The following is a 21,697-nucleotide window of genomic DNA, read 5'->3' as shown; positions in this document are numbered from 1 at the left end:
TCTATATTGTCCTTGAAAAGGCTACACTTTTATCAGCACTTTGTTCTACCATCACTACAAAGTTCTCTGTTAAACTGCACATTTTCTGGACTAAAGGAGTTTTCCTTTTGCAGCCTGTAATGTGTACAGACATGGGATAGAATTATATATGGGTTTGAATGTGTTACTTATATACCTGGACAGAATTAATGTCATTTAAATGAATGCATTTCCTTCTTTCTTTAGCTGAGAAATCATTACTAATTTTCAGGCACACTGACATAAATTATTATCATTTTTGATATTAATGTGATTATAGTGTCGAGTTCTATCACAAGCCTGCTTTAATTTGACATTAAATACCCTCTACTTCTTGAAATTTGTTTCCATGAGCAGATTAATAATGAATAGTATTGTGACATGTATTTTAATGTGTTTCAAGATTTGTACAGTTCAGTACTTTACACATTTGCATCGGCAGCAAAAGTAAGGTCCTATAAATTGATTTGTGAGGAATAACATATCACCTCCTCAGAATCTCTCACCATAGAATGTTTATAAGGAAAGTCAAAGTAAAGTGGAATTGTGCTTATTGGAGTCTACCAGACCAAATGAATGCAAAATTTACCAAGTAAATATTTATTGTGATCCTTCATGATTTATTTTAAAAGCAAGTTTAATAACTTTGCTAATTCAGTGATAACCTTTCATGAGTTTTATTTTTAAGGTATTTTTATCATTCTGCTCTTACAGTCTGTTCTCAAAGCATGTAATGCCTTCTGTATTAGTCAAGGGTTTTCTAGAGGGACAGAACTAGTAGTATATATGTATATATGAAAGGGCATTTATTAAGGAGAATTAGCTCACATGATCACAAGGTAAAGTCTCACAATAGGCCGTCTGCAAGTTGAGGAGCAGGGAAGTTGTGGGTCAGTACAAGTTCCAAAACTTCAAAAGTAGGAAAGCCAACAGTGCAGGCTTCAGTCTGTGGCCAAAGGTCTGAGAGCCCCTGGCAAACCACTGGTTCAAGAGTCCAAAAGCTAAAGAACTTGGGTCTAATGTTCGAGGGCAGGAAGTACCCAGCACAGGAGAAAGATGAAGACTCAAGTCTCCTTCATTCCACTTTCCTCTGCCTGCTTTATTCTAGCCATACTGATAGCTATAAGATGGTGCCCACCCAGATTGAGGGTGGCTCTGCCTCTCCCAGTCCAACGACTCAAATGATAATCTCCTTTGGCAACACCCTCACAGACATATCCAGGAACAATACCTTGCATCCTTCAATCCAATCAAGTTGACAGTATTAACCATCTTGCCTTCTGAAAATCTATCAATATAATATTTTTGGCTGGGCATGGTAGCTCATGCCTATAATCCCAGCACTTTGGGAAGCTGAGGCTGGAGAATCACTTGAGCTCAGGAGTTTGAGACCAGTCTGGACAATGTAGTGAGATGTTGTCTTTACAAAACAATTTTAAAAATAGCTAGGTGTGGTGGCACATGCCTGAAGTCCCAGCCTCTTGGGAAACTGAGATGGGAGGATCACTTGAGCCTAGGAGGTTAAGGTTGCACTAGGAGTGATAATGCCACTGCAGTTTGGCCTGGGTGAAAGAGTGAGACCATCTCAAAAAAAAAAGAAAAAAAAAATCAAAAAATTTTTTGTTACTTTAATAATATTTTTTTCTGAAAAACTTATCTTTTGAATGATTATGATTAATCCTGAATAACAGGCAATATGCAGAAGTATCTGTAAAGAAGACATGGAAGAATTATTGGAAACCTGAAGGGATATATTTCCTAACACATTCCTTGTCTGCATTCTTATTCTGTTATATTCTCAGCCAATTCATAATATATTTCCCACACATATTATCTATGCACTAATAATGGCAAAAGTGGCAGGTTCTTATAACAGTACTATTATGAACTGAATGTCTGTGTACACACAAAATTCAAATGTTGAGGCCCTAACCTCAATGTGATGGTATTTGATATGAGGCCTTTCAGAGATTAATTAAGATTAAAATGAGGTCACGAAGGTCGAACCCTCATGATAGGATTAGTGCACTTATAAGAAGAGAAACCAGGCTGGGCACAGTGGCTCATCTGTAATCCCAGCACTTTGGGAAGCCAAGGCGGGTGGATCATTTGAGGTCGGGAGTTTGAGACCAGCATTGTCAATATGATGAAACCCCATCTCTACTAAAAATACAAAAATTAGCTGGGTGTGGTAGTGCATGCCTGTGATCCTAGCTACTTGGGAGGCTGAGGTAGGAGAATCTCTTGAACTTGGGAGGCAGAGGTTGCAGTGAGCCAAGATTGTGCCACTGCACTCCAGCCTGGGCAAAAGAGCAAGACTCCATCTCAAAAATAAATAAATAAATAAATAAATAAATAAATAAATAAATACAGAAGAGACAACAGCGAGGTTGCTTGAGTGTACACAAAAAAGAGGTCATATAAGGACAAATGGAGATTGCAGCCACCTCCAAGACAGGAGGCCTCACAAAGAAACTTGCCTTGTTGGCCCCTTGATTTTGGACTTCCCAGCCTCGAGAAGTTTGAGAAATAAATGTCTGCTTTTTAAGCAACCCAGTTGAGGATACATTGTTACAGCAGCCAGAACTAAGAAAAGCACCAACTTATGTTGCTTAAGTTGGTATTCTTTGGTTGTTTAGCAACAGAAATTAACCTTAATATCTTAAGCAAGCAAAAAAGACACACTGAAAGGATACCAGGGAGCTCTCGGAATTAAAGAGAAAAGTAAAACAACCAGAATCCGTGAAGAATATGATGTAGGTTTGCTTTGCATATCGCCATATCAGGAGTAAGGTCATCATGTTTCCAGGCATTTCTCTCAGGTGCTTCAGCCTTGTTCACTTCATAACCACTTTCCATTCTATGTCTTTGTTTAAGATGCAAATTCCCATTAGAGAGAACTTCATTACCTACTTGGATTGGCAACATTTATTTCATAATTTTTATATCAATTTCTATAAGTAACATCTGTCAAAATTATATTTTCTTTGCTGTATTCCAGTTTTTTGACATAATAATGCAGGTATCACAATTGAAAAAGGAGAACAATGGTACAGAATTGTTTAAATCGCATGTAAATATCCTTCTTCTTCTTCTTCTTCTTCTTCTTCTTTTTTTTTTTTTTTTTTTGAGACAGAGTCTCACCCTGTTCCCCAGGCTGGAGCGCAATGGCACAATCTGGGTTCACTACAACCTCCAACCCCTGGGTTCAAGTGATTCTTATGCTTCAGCCTTCCAAATAGCTGGGACTAAAGGTGAGTACCAGCATGCCCAGCTAATTTTTGTATTTTTAGTAGAGACTGGGTTTCACCATGTTGGCCAGGCTGGTCTCGAACTACTGGCCTCAAGTGATCCACCCACCTCGGCCTCCCAAAGTGCTGGGATAACAGGCATGAGCCACTGTGCCTGGCCAAATCACATGTACATATTTTTCTAGAAAATCTGAAATAATTTTCTTTGAAATCATCTTTGCTTTGTGATTTCTGAATGTCTGCCATAGTTATTACTCCATGTTTTCTGTTATCTGTTGCCTCAATTTTTTATTGACATTTCCCTAGAAAATCATTAATTTTATCTAGGTTTTCAAATTGATTAGCCTTCACTAGTACAAAGTACTTTTTACAGTTTCAAAATCTGGCCAGTATTTGTAAAGCTTTTCCTTATCCCACTCCCCTTCTTGATTTTCATATTTTCTTTATTTTATTGGACTGGTTGGTAGCTTATCTCTTTTATTACTGTTGAAGTGCATGGGTCTCATAATCAGTTTTAATATATGCCTGTGTGTTATAATTTGTCAAATTTCCCATTTGATCTTTTTTAGTCAGTTTTTAATGTGGTCCATAGGATTTTTTTCTTTTGCCATTTTTAATTGAATTAAATACATAATTAAATTATCCTTATATTTACTGGCAAAATAAATAAAGTGACAAATCTTCACGTGCATGCATCTTTGGTGACATCTCATAAAAAGATAACTCTTTGTCACCAATCCCCAAATATATTACACAATCAAACTGTTATTTTATCTCTTCTTATTAACAGTTGTCTCTGAGACGTATTTTAATTTTCCATCAGGTAAATTAAGTTTTGGTTTGGTTTCCACCTAGGCCATAATGATTTCCATTGCTTCTTGAAAAGAGAACATAATCAATTCAGTTTATGTTAATTTATTGATTTTTTAAAGATTCTTTTAATGATCAATTTTTATAAATATTTCATGGAGCTTGGAAAGATATGTTTTTGATAGGGTGTAGATTTTCATGTATTTCTAGACTACCCTTATTATTTATACCTCATACACTAAGTTTATGATGTATTTGATTTGCTAGTGACAGGGATAATTATGTTTAAACCTCTCCCTAGTATTGTTTTCTACTCAGAGGATTTTTTTCTTTATATATTTAAATACTATGTGATTTGGTAAAGTGGGTTCATGGTAGTTATGCTATCACTACTGATCATATTCTTTATAAGCATAATAAAAGCTCACAGTAACACTTAATGATATTTCCTTGGCTTCAGTTTTTTCAAATATTAATTTTCCTAATCAGAATTTGATTTTGCTGACATTAAAAAAAATATGACTTAGTTCACCACTCTACTTTCAACTTCACTTTACATTAGGTGTATGTTTTGTATACAGTAAGTGTTTTTTGTGTTTTTAACCAATAAATATTCTTTTTGCTTTTACTAAAATATCTATGGTATTTATAAATTTTATTATTTTCTTTACTGTCATTTTTAAGAGTTGAAATAAATCATGTGTAAAGACCTAAATGAAAGTATAAAAATTAGGTCTCACCAAATGCAGAATATCAAGAAAGATATTGAAATTATAAAAAAGAACTAAACTGCAATTATGCAGATGAAAAATACAGTAACTGAAATTTTAAAAAGATTACTAGAGGGTCTCAAAATCAGATTCCAGCATGCAGAAGAAAGAAGCAGTATATTTAAAGATCATACAATTCTCTAGTATGAGAAACAGAAAGAGAAATAAATGAAGGAAAATGAATAGACTTCAGAGATCTGTGGGAACTATGAAGTACACCAACAGCCACTTATGTGAGGCCCAGAAGAAAGAGGAAAAGTAAAAAGGCCAGAAAGTAAAAAGGCCAACATTTCTCAAATTTGATTTCAAAAAACTATACACATCCAAGAATCTCAAGAAAAACTCTTAGAAGAAAACAGTATAATCTTCTTGACCTTGCAATTGGCAAGAGTTTCTTAGATATAACATCTAACACACAACCAAGGGCCAAACATAAAGAAATCATACATCATAAAAATAAAAACAAATTGTACATCAAAGGATACAATTAAGGAAGCGAAAAGACAACCCACAGAATGGTAGAAAGTGTTTGCAAATCATCTATCTGATAAGGGTCTAGTATCTACAATATATAAAGAACACTTATAACTCAACCATTTAAAAATAAGTCCATGAAAAATGGCCAAAGTATTTGAGTAGACAGTTTGTTTTTGGAGCTCCCAGCTAAACTGAGGTTCTAGTACTAGAGAAGCTAGCAACTGTCCCCTAACAGAATATGAAGAAGAGCTAGATGTGGGTGTTTACTTTGTGCTATTCATGGGATACTTCTTTTACCTGGCAGGTGACCTGAAGCCTTGTTGTCCAACCTGTAACTAGGGGGCTGTCTCTCACATGGGAAACCTGTTTATACTGGCAGATGCCCTTGTGGCTCTTCTGCAATGTGTACAGCTTATGCTTCTCTGACGAAGGCTCTGGTGCTAGAAACCTGACCTTGTGTTCTCTTCTGGTGTCCCAGGGAAAGCTCAACCTGGAGCAACGCTTGGTCCTTTAGGTGGAAGGCACAAATTTAATACACCACCACAATAGGGAACAAGTTCAAAGGTTTTTACTTACAGATCCTGGTCAAGGAGGGGGCGATGAGTCAGAAGGGTGATCCTTAATCCCTGTATCATGTAGGCAGGAATGAAGAGTCAGGCAGAGAGAGAGTGAGCTCATGAGAGTATATATAAGGAAATAGGGTGTGGATCATTTTAAGTTTGTGGACAAATGTTTGAATAGTGCATTCAAAGGAAGTGGCAGGGAATCCCAGTCTCCTAGACAGAAAAGGCCTCCCTAAGTTCTCATCTCTGGCCACCAGCTTACATAATTTGGGTGTGGCCTAGACTGGACATTGTGTCAAGGGTAAATGAGTGCTGCTTCTGGTGTGAGAAAGTTAAACTTGTATTGAAAATTGATACAGGTGCAACATAAAAATTTAAGAATTCATTACACAGTTCTCCAAAGAAGATATACAAATGGCTAACAAGCACATGAAGAGATTCCCAATATTATTAATCATTAGAGAAATCCAACTTAAAACCACAAAATACAACTTTATCACCACTAGGGTGGCTATAATAAAAAAAATACAGATATTAACAAATCTTTGTGAGACTATGGAGAAACTGGAACCCTCATGCATTGCTGGTAAGAACGTAAATGATGCAATCAGTGTGGAAAATAGTATGGTGATATCTGAAGAAGTTAAAAAATATAACCCAGTAATTTTACTCCTTGATATATACACAAGATAACTGAAACTGAAACTATTTGCTCACACAAAAACTTATACATGAATGCCCATAGCAGACCTATTCATAATAGCTGAAAAGTGGAAATAATCCAGTTTATCAAAAACTGATGAATGTGCAAATAAAATGTGCCATATCTATACCATATAAATATATCCATATATCTATATATTATTCAACAATAAATAGCATTAAAGTACTAGAACATCCTACAACATTGATAATCTTGAAAACATTAGCTAAGTGAAAGAAACCAGACATAAAAAGTTCCATATAAATTCCCTTTTTTTCTGTGAATTCTGCAGAAAGGTAGATAATTTCATCTATATTAAGTATCTAGAATAGGAAAATCTACAAAGACGGAAAGTGGATTAGCGATTGTCAGGTAATGTGGGAAAGGGAGAATTGGGAATAAGGGCTCACAGATGTGGAATTTGTTTTTGAGGTAATAGAAACAGTTTCTGGGATTAGACTGTGGTAATAGATGCACGAGATGAGAATATATATAAAACTCACTGAATTTTATATTATATAGGAGCAATAAGGCTATTGTTTTTTGTAGGTTCTTGGATGATGATTCATTTAGACAGGACCCTGTTAATGGGGGTAAACCTCCTAGGGATAGTAGAGTTAGTGGAATTACAGGTGTCAACCACGCTAATTTGTTTCAGGCATGAGATAGTGACAGGGTTGTGGTGCTTATACTCAGGTTGAGCGCTAGAAATGTAGTTGTTGTTAAAGTAAATAATCAGGTTTAGGGTGGTAATATTTGTGTTACAAATTAGTACTGCTATTATTCAACCTATGTGAATGATTGAGGAGTAGGCCAGGATTTTATACAGTTGTGTTTCGTTAAGTCCCGCTCAACTGCCCACTATAATAGGATTCTGATAGATAGAAGGATGTTCATGTTTGTTGATGGGAAAATTTGAAACATAATCGAGATAGGGGCTAGTTTTTGTCATGTCAGGAGAAGTATACCAGACATTAGAGAGATTCCTTGGGTTACCTCTGGGACTCAGAAGTGAAAAGGGGCTATTCCTAGTTTTATTACTAGGGCCACTATTATTAAGGATGAGAATTGATTGACAGTGTTTAGAATTGTTCATTGTTTGGAAGCCAGGTTATTGGGAGGGATGCCTATCATGAGAATTACAGATGTGCTTGCTTGTGTAAGGAAATATTTAGTGGCTGCCTCTGTAGAGCAGGGATTTATTTTTTTAATTAAGATTGGAGTAAGGCTAGTTTGTTTATTTCTAGGCCTGTTCAGGTGAGAAATCAGTGTAAGCCTAGCATTGTGATGAGTTCCTGTGAAAATAGTAAGGGAAATACTAAATTGAGCTAAGGGATTAATTAGTGTGGGAAGGGTGTAACCAACATTTGCAGGGTATGGGCCCGATAGCTTATTTAGCTGACCTTGCTCTAGGACGTGGTGTAATAGGTAGCATGGAGAATTTTGGATTCTCAGGGGTAGATTCAATTTCTATAGAATGTAGGAATTATTTCAAAGTATTTCAAATCCTAGAAATAAGAGGATTTTAACCTCTATGGTTTACTCTATCAAAGTAATTCTTTTGTCAGACATAGTTCCTATGTTTGGGGTGGGATGCTGGAAATGAAGACAGGCACTGAGATACATCATATGCAAAAATGCTAGTGTAAGTGGTAGGTTCATTAAGATGGCAGAGCCCAGCAATTGCATAAAACCTAAGACTTAATAATCAGAAGTTCAACTCCTCTTCTTAACAATATGCCTATAATTAACCTTCTCCTTATCCCCACTCTTATTGTTATAGCGTTCCTTACACTCATTGAACGAAAAATCTTAGGCTATATACAACTACACAAAGGACCCAACATTGTAGGTCCCTATGGGCTGCTTCAACCATTCATTGATGCAATTAAACCTTTCACCAAATAACTTTTATGGCCTTCAATATCTACTATTACCCTTTATATTATTGCTCCAACCCTAGCCCTTTCTATTGCTCTCCTCTTACGAAGTCCCCTCCCTACGGAGGTTGAATTATGCTCCAAGGTTACCCCAACCAAATTTTTTAATGCAGGGATAGTAGGCTAGGGCCTCTAGGCTTGTTCGAGTTTTTATTTGCCTTAATGAATTAAACCTCCATACGCTCTTCTTATTTATTCATATCTGCCTCTTCACAGATAGGTCAATTTCACTGATTAAAAGTAAGAGACAGCTGAACCCGTGTGTGGCCATTCATATAAGTCCCTATTTAGGGAAGAAGTGATTATGCTACCTTTGCACAATCAGGATACCACGGCCATTGAACATATGTCACTGGGCAGGCAGTGCCTTCAATATCGGTAATGCTAGAGGTGATGTTTTTGGTAAACAGGCAGTGTAAGATTTGCTGAATTCCTTTTACTTTTTGTAATCTTTCCTTAGAGCATGGCTGTGTTGGGTTAACAGTGTAAATAATAGGGTGCTTATTATATCATTTATTAATATTAGGCTGTTAACTATCAGTGAGTTATTCCTGTCTGATGTAAGCTTATGCAATGGAGAATGTCTTCATGTTACTTGTATAATAGGCTAAATGGTAAATGTTATGGTATATGAATTATCTCAACTTAAAAAAATCAAAATACATAGTTTCATGAATTATCACATAAATCATGCTTGTGTAATAGCCTCTAAGTCAAAAAGTAGGTCATTGTCAAGATCTCTTTTTCATATGTTCTTTCATAATTTCACCACCTAGGCTTGCACACCTAAACATTATATTCCTAATATATATGTTTTTGCATCTACCCTCTTTCCTGAACATTGTGTTTGTAAGATTTGACACTGTTGCATGTACTGTAGTTTGTTCATTCTATTGTTCTATTTTATTACTATGCTACACTTTACTTAATGTATTACACACACACACACACACACACACACAATTGACAGATATTTGGATTTTCCTGTTTATAATAATGTAGTAATCATTATTCTTATATATGTATCTCAATCCACATATGTATGCAATTTTGTGTACTGGTTGCACATTTTATTGGAGATACATATATATAAAATTCCTGGACTCACATATGTATGGAATTCCTGAAGCAGGTGAATGGTAGGTTATGAGGTAGCCATATGCTCAGCTTTAGAAAATAATGACACATTTACACTCTTAGCAGCAGGTATGAAAGTCTAGTTGCTTCATTTCCTAGGTATCGTCAACAGTTTGTTGGCAGTATCCTTGGTATTTGCCAGTTGTCTTAGTCAACTAGAGTTACTGTAACAAAACACCATAGTCTGGTGGCTTAGACAACAGAAACGTATTTCTCACAGTTATGGAAGCTGGAATGTCTGAGATCAACGTGCTCACAGGGTAGGTTTCATTTTGAAAACTCCTCTTGGCTTTAGGGGCAGCTGCCATCTCATTGTGTGTTCATATGATCTATTTTTTTTTCACATGCATGGCATAATGGAGAGCGAGACAGAGAAACGGAGACAGAGAAAGAGAGAGAAAGACAGAAGCAGGCAGAAAGAGAAAGAGAGAAAGAGACAGAGAAGGACACAGAGAGAGGTTTCTCTGGGTTTCTCTCATGAGGCCACTAATCCCATCATGGTGGTCCCACTCTCATGACCTCAGCTAACATTAGTTACTTCACAAACACCCTATTTCCAAATGCTATCACACCAAAGGTTAGGACTTAACATATGAATCTGGGGAGGCATAGTCAGTCTATAACACTGACATTTAGTATTGTCAGTCTTCTTAAATTTTAGCCATTCAGATTGGCAAGTAGTAGTATGTATGAACCTAGTATCTAGTGCTATCTAGTTGTACATTTAATTTGGATTTGTCAGATAATTTACAAGGTTGGGATGTATTCATATGATTATTTGCTCATTTTGTTTTATGAATTTCATGTTCAAGTATCTTGCTAATTTTTCTGTTGCTTGTTTTTATGGATTTAGAGTTAAAAAAAAATGTTCTGGCTGGGTATGGTGGGTCATGCCTGTAATCCCGGCACTTTGAGAGGCCAAGGCGGGAGAATCACTTGAGACCATGAGTTTGAGACCAGCCTGAACTACATGCTGAAGTACTATCTCTCCAAAAAAAAAAAAATAAAATAAAATAAATAAAAAGCACACACCGGTAGTCCCAGCTACTCCGGAGGCTGAGGCAGGAGGATTGCGTAAGTCCAGGAGATTGAGGCTGCAGTAAGCCATCATTGCACCATTGCACTCAAGCCTGGATGACAGAGTAATAAAAATACATTCTTTGTATATGTATTTCACTAGTTTTATGTAGTTCACTGTTTTTCATCTCTTAATGGCATCTTTTGTTGAACAGAAGTGTCTAAATTTAATATTATCCAATTTATCAATCTTTTCTATTATGGTTAATTTTGTGCTCATTTACGAAGTCTTCCTCTTATGGAGATAATAATCATACTTTTGTATATATTATATTCTGGGTCATTCTAGGAGGTTTACTGTTATGTCTTTCACATTTAGATGGACAGATGCTCCTCCACTTATGATGGGGTTATATCCTGATAAACACATTGCAAATTGAAAATATCATAAGCCAAAAATGCATTCAACACATCTAACTTACCGAACCTCCTAGCTTGGCCTAGTCTACCCTAGACATTCTCAGAACACTTACATTAGCCTACAGTTGGACAAAATCATGTAACACAAAGCTCATTTTATAATAAATTATTTAATATTTCCTGTAATTTATTGAATACCATACAGAAAGTAAAAAACAATGGTTGTGTGGGTACTCAAAGTACAGTTTCTACTGAACATTCCTTTCATAGCATTTTAAAGTCAAAAAATCCTAAATGGAACCATCATAAATTGGGGAACATTTGTTCAATAAAACCCACCTAATTGATGTTCACATAAAGTAGGTGGGGGATGTCAAGTTTCACTAATTTTTCTGCATGGAAACAAAGCTTTAGGCCATCACTGAAAATGCCCTTTCTGCACTATTTTGCAGTTCCCCATTGGTTGGAAATCAGGTACCCCTCTATGTGGGTGTCTGTTTCTGGAATCTCTATCATTATAGATAGACAATATCACAATTTGAAAATTATTCTAACTTTATATATAATCTTCAATTAAGAATTCCTCACACCACATTCTTCAACACTTTCTTGGCTAATTTTAGGTCACTGCATTTCCATATAGATTTTAGAATCAGTTCCTCAGGTCTTTAATATCTGGCAGAAATTTGGTAAGAATTTAATTGAATTTTTACAGATCAATTTGAAAAAAATACATAGTACATGTCTCTATTTACATGTCCTCTTTAATATCTCTCATTAAAATTTTTAAGTTATATGTGTCTTTTGTAAAATTTATTCTAATGTATTTATTTTTAACTTATGATTTTACTTATTTTATATTTGTTTCAAGATCTATAGAAACTCAATTAAACATTATATATTAATTGTATAACAAACCTACTAAAGTCAATAATTAATTTATTGACCTTGAGATTGCTCTAAATTTTCTGTGTAACCAATCATACTATCTGTAAATAATTACAGTATTTTTTTTCCTTTTCAGTTCTTATATTTCTTTTTCATGTCTTATTTTCTCACTAAGATGTCCAATAAACAGTTAAAATATTTTGAAAGAAGTGTCAATAGTGGGTATATTTGGCTTATTCCTCACATCAAAGTGAAAGTTTTCAACATTTTACCATTAAATATAGCTGTGAGTTTTTTTGCAGATGCTTTTTATCATATTAATAATGTTAACGTCCCTTAATTTCCTAGTTTTCTAAAAATTTTTATTATGAACAGATGTATTTTACCAAATCTTTTCTCTGCACTTACTATAATTATCATGTACTTTTTTCTCATTCTGCTGATGTGTTGAGTTACACTGAGGTTTTAAGTTAAACCAAATTTGCATTCATGGAGTAAATATAAAAACAGTAATATATATTTGGTTATTCACATATATCGTATATTTATATTATAAATAACATGTATTTAGTACTTCATATATTACATAATATATAATATATGCACACACATAATGCTTCACATTTGTGTTTATATGTAACATTGGCCTAAAATTTTTCTTTCTTACAATGTCTTTGTCAGGGTTTGTATCAAAACTATGCTGTGCTCATGACATGTATTGGGAAGTATTACATCTTTTCCTATTCTTTGAAAGTACTTGTATAAGTTGGTCCGTTCTTAAATGTAATTAATTTAAATGTAATTAAATTAAATTAATTAAATGTGATTAGTTCTTAAAAGTTGCTAGTGAAACTTATGAACTTAGAGTTTGTTGAAGGAAGATTATTTAACATGAATCAATTACTTTGTTATAGGACTACTTAGCTCTTCTATTTCTTCTTATGCTTGTTTTAGAAAACTTGCATTTTCAAAAATTTATTTCCACTGAATTTTGATTATTTTTATCATAAAGCTTTTTAATAAACAACATTTTAATTATCCTTTTAGTGTTTGTAAGATCTGGGGTGATTATATCATTTTTATTTCTGACATTGGCTATTTGTACATTGTCTTATTTCTCTGATTTTTAAGAGTTTATTATTCATTTTATAATTTATTTTTACCAAAGGTTTATAAATTTTTGTTTCATCAAGGATTTATCACTCTTTTAATAAAACCAACATTTAATTTTGTTTACCGACTTCATTTTATATGTGTTTCTATTTTATTAATTTCTTAACTTGTATACTTGAAAAAACTCCAGTACTGATGAGAGAATAATTATGAGGCTGGCATCTAGAAGGTAGATGTTCTAGGAGGATAGATGGGTAATGGCCACATTATATACATTGTTTGTTATTCAGCTGTCATCTCACTTCCTCACTGCCTTCTCTTACTTCTTTCACCATAAAAATTCTTTATAAAGATTTGTTGAACAAATTAACAGCAAGGCAAGTTTTGTCACAGTGACTAAATCTTTAACCATTAGTTTATGGTTATTAATATATTAAATATTTACTTAATATTTTCAGTAAGAATCTGGATTAAAAAACTAGATTTGTCATGGCTTATCTATTAGGATGGCATTTCTTTTATTGGCCCTAAATTATATTATCCTAATTTACTGAGCAAATTTCTCAGTAACAAAACTCTGGACAGATATTATGAAGTTCCAAGGAAGTTACCTCTAAAAAAGCCAGACCAGGCCTAAATAAATAAGCAAAAATTTTTAAAATTAGGAAAACAAAAGGCTCTTTATTATTGCTTCTCCATTCCAGAGAAGAACACATGCTTTTTAGAGCACTTTACTTTCTCAGAATGTTTAATGACATGTATCACTGTGGATTTTTAAGTAGGTCCTAAATATTATAATCAATTATTTTTTGTTCATACGTACTCAAATTGATTCACAGATATAGAGTTCGTTAATTCAAGATATAGCTTGTACTTAGTTTCATTAAAATTTTACAAGTGGATGCTTGTAGAAAGTGGTGCCTTTCCACTTGTAATTAATTATTTAAAGAGTAGGTTCTTGAGTTTGATGATTATTTGCTTTAGGTACTAACCCTTGCATTGGTTTTCTAGACATATTAGCAATGAAATGCAAAGCATTTTGCAAGTTGACACAAAGAAAAGCAGAATAACATTAAGAATCGCAAAGCTGTCATTGGTTTAACATTGAAAATATACGTTGACGTTTGATTTTTTTTAAAAGGCCATTGGGGGAAAAAAAGCCCAGTCTTTTTATATTTCATGATGAATCTTCCCTGGTTTTTATTTATAAGAATGAAATTTAAGACTACTTATTGCAAAAAACATTCCCCTGGATATAGTAATTGGTTTATCTAAATGCATACCCTTAAAAGCCAAACACAATGCAGTTAGTATTTCAAGGAGAACGTGAATCTTCAGTTCTTAGTGTGATAAATATGAAAAATGATTGAAAATCAAGAAGCTAAAAAGGGAAAAGCAAATTCTTATGTAGTTTTTTCAATGTTCCATCTAAATATAAAAAGGAATATTCAAAGATGATGCGGGTATAATAGAATGACATAACACATTTATATTGTGAGAAAACATTATTAAAATGAACTTCATCACATAGGTTTGCTAGTTTGCTTTCAGTTCAATATACTTTGTATTATTTTAAATTTATTATCATGTGAAAATGGGCTGCATCTGGTTAAAGTACACATACTGGGAAATAATCTAAGTACCAATTAGATTAATAAAGATTACTGTACTATTTATAGTACATTATTTCAACCTTGTTCTAAGCCAATGCTCACCAAAGTAACTTATTGGGATGATGGCAGTGTTCTCTAGTTGCCGAATATAGTAGCTAATGGCACATTTAGCTACTGAGCACTTGGAATGTAGCTAGTGCATCTGAGGAACTACATTTTAGGTTTAATTTTATTGACATGTGGAATCTAATTAAACTAAAGAACTTCTGCACAGCAAAAGAAGCTATCAACAGAGTAAACAACCTGCAAATGGAGAAAATTTTTATAAATTATGCATCTGACAAAGGTCTAATATCCAGAATCTATAAGGAACTTAAACAAATTTACAAGAGAAAAACAAACAGCCCTATTAAAATGTAGCCAAAGGACAAGAACAGACTTCTCAAAAGAAGATATACATGCAGCCAACAAGCATATGAAAAATATGAAAAAAAAAAAAAAGCTTAACATTACTGATCATTAGAGAGATGCAAATCAAAACCACAATAAGATACCATCTCACAACAGTCAGAATGGCTATCATCAAAAAGTAAAAAAGTAACTGGCAAGATGTTGATGAGGTTGCAGCAAAAAAGGAATGCTTATACACTCTTGATAGGAGTGTAAATTATTTCAACCGTTGTGGAAAGCAATGTGGTGATTCCTCAAAGAACTAAAAATAGAACAACAATTTGACCCAGAAATACCATTATGAGGGATATACCCAAAGGAATATAAATTGTTATATCATGAAGGCACATGCACACATATGTTCACTGCAGCACTTTTCACAATAGCAAAGACACAGAACCAACCTAAACGCCTAGTAACGGTAGACTGGATAAAGAAAATGCGGTACATATACACCATGGAATAGTATGCAGCCCTAAAAAAGAATGGGATCATGTCCTTTGCAGGAACATGGGTAGAGCTAGAAGCCATTAACCTTAGCAAACTAACATGGGAACAGAAAACAGAATATGCTTAAGGGTATGCATATTATCACTTATAAGTGGGGGCTAAATGATGAGAACACATAGAGGGGAACAACAGACACTGGGGCCTAATGAAGGGTAGGGGGTAGGGGGAGGGAGAGGATCAAGAAAAATAACTAATGGGTACTAGGCTTAATACCTGGGTGACAAAATAATCTGTACAACAAACTCCCATGACACAAGTTTACTACATAATAACCCTGCACATGTACCCCCAAACATAAAAGTTTAAATATATATATATATTTTATTAATTTAAATTTCAAATTAAATAGCCACATGTGGCTAGTAACTACAATAGTATACAGTATGTTATTTATATTTACATGAGTTAAAATACATAAAATACTTAGAACAGTATTTGGCAGATAATCCATACTTACTTGTGTTTCTTGTTGTTATTGTTATATGATTTTGTGCTTAAAGTATGTTTTGGAAGATAGGTTATATAATTGTGGACACCGTGCACTGCCGGTTTTCCCTTCTTCCACCTTTGCCTATTTTTACAATCACAATGGTGCAAATTTGGACTTATGCCAAAAATTTTTCCAAAGACACATGATACAAAGAAAACTAAATTCTTCATTTCTGAATCTCATGTCAAATAAAGAAAACTGAACATGGGCACTGAACCTATTTTACATATTGGATAAGAAAAATCAGTTTTATTTTTTAGTTTCACAGAATTGCAATCTGTATTTATAACACCTTATTAACTACTTGCTTTAAGCAGTTTAGGGTGCATATAACTTGCACCTGAAGAAAAATTTAAATACCCTTAAGAGTACTCTCCTTTGGGTGTATACCTAGTAATGGGATTGCTGGGTCAAATGGTATTTCTGGTTCTAGATCTTTGAGGAATTGCCACACTGTCTTCCACAATGGTTGAACTAATTTACATTCCCACCAACAGGGTAAAAGCGTTCCCATTTCTCCATATCCTCTCCAGCATCTGTTGTTTCCCGGCTTTTTAATGATCACCATTCCAACTGCCCTGAGATGGTATCTCACTGTGGTTTTAATTTGCATTTCTCTAATGACCAGTGGTGATGAGCTTTTCTTCATGTTTGTTGGCCACATAAATGTCTTCTTTTGAGAAGTGTCTATTCATATCCTTCATCCACTTTTTGATGGGGTGGTTTTTTTCTTGTAAATTTGTTTAAGTTCCTTGTAGATTCTGGATATTAGCCCCTCGTCAGATGGATAGATTGCAAAAATTTTCTCCCATTCTGTAGGGTGTCTGTTCACTCTGATGATAGTTTCTTTTGTTGTGCAAAAGGTCTTTAGTTTAATTAGATTCCATTTGTCAATTATGGCTTTTGTTGCCATTGCTTTTGGTGTTTTAGTCATGAAGTCTTTGCCCATGCCCACATCCTGAATGGTATTGCCTAGGTTTTCTTCTAGGGTTTTTATGGTTTTAGGTCTAACATTAAAGTCTTTAATCCATCTTGAGTTAATTTTTGTATAAGGTGTTTAAGGAAGGGGTCCACTTTCAGTTTTCTGCCTATGGCTAGCCCATTTTCCCAACATCATTTATTAAATAGGGAATCCGTTCCATATTGCTTGTTTTTGTCAGGTTTGTCAAAGATCAGATGGTTGTAGATGTGTGGCGTTATTTCTGAGGCCTCTATTCTGTTCCATTGGCATATGTGTCTGTTTTGGTACAAGTACCATGCTGTTTTGGTCACTGTAGCCTTGTAGTATATTTTGAAGTCAGGTAGTGTGATGTCTCCAGCTTTATTCTTTTTGCTTAGGATTGTCTTGGCTATACAGGCTCTGTTTTGGTTCCACATGAAATTTAAAGTTTTTTTTTTCTACTTCTGTGAAGAAAGTCAATGGTAGCTGGATGGGGATAGTGTTTAATCTATAAATTATGTTGGGCAGTAATCATTCCACTATAAAGACACATGCCCACACATGTTTATTGTGGCACTATTCACAAAAGCAAAGACTTGGAACCAACCCAAATGCCAGTAATTGATTGACTGGATAAAGAAAATGTGGTACATATACACCATGGAATACTATGCAGCCATAAAAAGAACGAGTTCCTGTCCTTTGCAGGGACATGGATGAAGCTGGAAACCATCATTCTCAGCAAACTAACACAGGAACAGAAAACCAAACACAACATGTTCACACTCATAAGTGGGTGTTGAACAATGAGAACACATGAACACACGGAGGGAACATCACACACTGGGGCCTGTTGGGGGATGAGGGGCTAGGGGAAGGAGAGTGTTAGGACAAATACCTAACGCAGATGAGGGGATGAGGGGTTGATGGGTGCAGCAACTCACCATGGCACATGTATACCTATGTAACAAACCTGCATGTTCTGCACATGTATCCCAGAACTTAAAGTAGAATTTAAAAAAAAAAAAAAGAAAGAAAAAAAAAGAGTACTCTCATCTCTGTTCTTTGTTGATTTTCTGTCATTAACCTGTATTTGGGGTTCCTTATATGTCACAAATTCAATATCCCTGTGAAGCAGGCCAGTTGAAGTTGTAGAATAATCTTTATTATCTTTTGTGTAAGGAATTGAATTTTCCTACATTTTTCATGTAGTAGCCTCAAGAGTTCTTTACTGAGACCATAGCTGAATTTTAATTCTATTCTTTTTAAAAGAATACTGTATGCTTAAGCAAATATGCTAAATCTATGTGGATAATATTAGCAGTTTTAAGCTAAAACAAATGCAACTTTCAAAAGCGTCTATGTCCCACAATTCCAGGATTCAGACTGAGTCAAGGACAAGAATAACACCTGCTACTACTACTGACCTTTCCTCGTTTGAATATTTCTGGAATCAAAAACGTTAGTGTCAATATGAAAGCAGCAATTAGAAAAAGATAATACAGAGCAAAACAATAATGCATTCAAAAAATTAATTTAGATAAAATTTGAGATTTACTGCAAGATGATAAATACTATTTCCCCGCCAGTCTGTACTTTTACAAAAGACACTAATAGAATAATGAAACTTACACGGCATACAACTGACTTTCTATTCTGCTTAGAAATGTCCCAGATAATCGCGTGGTAGTGACTCCCAGCTTTTTCTCCTCTTCAACCCCTTGAGGGCAAGGGCTGGGCAGATTGCTAATCCATTCTATCTAAATCCCCTGAAGTGATTGCAGGGCACATTACTAGAGAGGAACATTCCTTTCCTTTAGATGCTGATTGCTGCCTAATAGATATAATCCCCTTCACCTTTCCTAACTTCAATTTCATTTAAGCACCTACAGTCATCTGCTTCACAAGGTGCCTCACAGATACTCTCAGCCCCAAGGGGTATAAGCGAAGGGTTCCAGCCAATCACGGTGGGTGGCCGCATTGCCTTCGAAGTAACTGGCTCAGCCTGAGCGCCACGTCTATGCTGGCCAATAAGAAGAGTGCTGTGGCGGGAAGTGCGTGGGGGAAGGGATTTTCCTCCTGGTCAAAAGTGAAAAGCAGAAAGAAATGGGCCTCTCTGTCTCCGAACTTTACTGCGAACACAACGATGCTGCAGCTCATTGTGCTGGAGCCCTCACCTAAGCTGTAGGGGAGCTAGCCTGAGAGCACAGGCTGGGAAGTGAAACTCAGCAACCAATAAGGTCCTTAATGGGGTCATGGAAGTGTTCCAGCGACCATTCTAACAGGGGCTCCATCTCCTAATTTCCTGGTTTGTGGGGTAATGATTGTCACACGATTCAAGACATTCGCTTGGGGGGTTTTCAGTTTCTTGCAGCTACAAGCTTCTTAACTCCTAGCTTTAGCATTATTTTTATGTCTGTAGAAAAGTATTAATTATTTGAAAAAGGCAAGAATAGGAGGATAATTTATCACATTTTTTTACAACATGCTGAAACAACTTATGATTATGTTGCCTTGGATTGCTGTGATTTGTCCATTTCTACCCGTATGTATACCAAGTCAGTTCACCTGTGTTTCCAAGCTGTACGGCAAAGAAAGAGCATTTTAAAACTTCTTTGTATTCAGAATCTGAAACAAATTGATTCATCATTTAAAAAAAGATAAAATCAAAGCAAAACAAGAAACTTGATTAAGTAGTAATTTTATTAAAATATTCAGATGTTCAGTGAAGATAAGGTACTGATTCTGATTCCATATAAACATTCTCTATATTCTGTAAGAAGATTCATTCATAAATGTTATAATTACACTGGCATTTAAATCCTTTCTCTTTTTACCATTGTAGAAGATGAGTTTCTATTAGATTGTGGAGACTTCAATTTTCTAGCAACTACACATTTTGGATCAGGCTTGGTCTTGATGCTGCTGTTTGAGATGATGTGACAGGGTGTCCAGGCTTCCTGATGTTGTGCCATATAATGGATTTGAGAAGGAATAGACAGAACTCTGAAGATGAAAAACACATTTGAAAGGGTAGGATTTTAGGCATTAAAATAAGAAACCTCTTTAAAGATCACGCAGAATGCAGCAAAGGTCCTAATGGATTTTCACTGGAGTAATAACTAGAACATCCTTGACTCTTCCTCCAGCACTTACAGCCCACACTGCTTGAGTTTCTGACACAAGCCTAGATTCCATGTATCCTGGGGTCCTCTGGACTTAGGCACCACTGCCTCACCTCTGGTGGGGTGGGGAAATGCAATGACCAATATTTTGACTACTTCTTTCTCTGATGCTGGTTTCACTAAGCCTTCTGTATTGAATATAGTTAGGTTAGACAAAACAAAACAAAACCAATGACTTTAAGTATACAAAGCCATTTTATGTAAGTTTAAATGCCATTTCATTTAAGTTTCCTGTAAACTATAATTATATATAATTATATAGTTTACAGGAAAACCTAAAGTTTGTGAAATTCTATAGGACAAGCAGTCTGGCTTCTTCAACAAATAATGTGCAAGAAAAAAAAATAAGAGAGAAAATAGAACCTAGAGATAAAAAGAGATTTAAGAGACATATCTACCCATTTGGATACATCTACCTTCTAAAATTTCCGATTTTTAAAATACAGCAACAACAACAAAACCCCCGTAGAAAACCCTTTACATTTTAATGAGGCAATTGGGGTAGGTTGAACAGTGAGTGAGTGATGGCCTCAAGACATTCTTGTTAAATGTTTAGGTATGATCCTGCCGTTATATTTTTAAAAGTCCTTGTCCTTTGAAGATACAACTGGAGTCTTTACGGTTGAAATTAAATGATATCTGAGATTTGTTTGAAAACCTTCTGGGGGGTGAGGAAATGGAGGGCAGTAGAGGTGAAACAGCAATGACCATGGGTTGGTGGTCCTTGAAGCTGGCTGATGGGTACATGGCAGTTGCTTACAATGAATATTGCCATGAATATTGGCATGAATTGCCAACGAATGTTGCCATGAATATTCTCTCCATTTCTGTATCAGAATGTGAGCGTTTTCTCCAAGAATTAAAAAAAAATAGTTTGAAAGATAGATTTAGAGAAGTCTGTCTTTCTGATGATAGGGAAAGTAGACCTAGTTTGATTAATACAAAGTCATTTGCTTCTGAAACAATCGAAATCAAAATAGCCACAAAGGCCAGGAGATGTGCCAGGATTTCTTCTTTAGCCATTCATAATGAAAGGAAAACAGAAAACGAAAAAGGAATTTTTCTTTTATCAAAATAGAAAATAAACATAAGTCACTTCCGAGGTGCTCTCCAGTCATCCATTACGCCACCACACTCACACACAGTGGAAACCATCTTGAAAGTAGACTGAAAGGTGGGTCTTTGATGGAGACCCCTCCTGTGCTTGCTGAGAAGTACAGATCTGAATGCAACAGAACCCATCTCCGTAGAAAGTAAAGAATCCATAACACCTACCGAGCCACTTTTTACTTACTACAAGTTTATGAGACACTAATATAAAAAATATAAAATTTAAAATATCTCACTTTAATTCCTTATCTCAGGTGTATCTTTCAGGCAGTAAAAGTTAAACTAAGTTGAG

The 21,697-nt window shown here is 35.0% G+C and overlaps 1 protein-coding gene across 5 annotated transcripts in view; it reads right to left on the bottom strand.

Annotated features, from left to right (window-relative positions):
- Positions 1-21,697, bottom strand: part of MALRD1 (MAM and LDL receptor class A domain containing 1) — a 732,448-nt gene that overhangs the window by 33,367 nt on the left and 677,384 nt on the right. For 4 of the 5 annotated variants that reach the window (XM_028826041.2, XM_077945481.1, XM_077945483.1 and 1 more), the window contains one exon: positions 19,795-20,116. The exons of the other annotated variant lie outside the window; for it this stretch is intronic. In XM_028826041.2, the coding sequence (XP_028681874.2) occupies positions 20,015-20,116 (102 nt within the window). In that variant the 3' untranslated portion in view covers positions 19,795-20,014. Of the gene's footprint in view, positions 1-19,794; positions 20,117-21,697 lie in introns of those variants that run through there. 5 annotated transcript variants of the gene reach the window in all.

The sequence above is a fragment of the Macaca mulatta genome, chromosome 9 (assembly GCF_049350105.2).
Source record: "Macaca mulatta isolate MMU2019108-1 chromosome 9, T2T-MMU8v2.0, whole genome shotgun sequence".
NCBI lineage: Eukaryota > Metazoa > Chordata > Mammalia > Primates > Cercopithecidae > Macaca > Macaca mulatta.
Note: the sequence above shows the minus strand (reverse complement) of the source record. Positions and strands in the feature narration are given on the sequence as shown.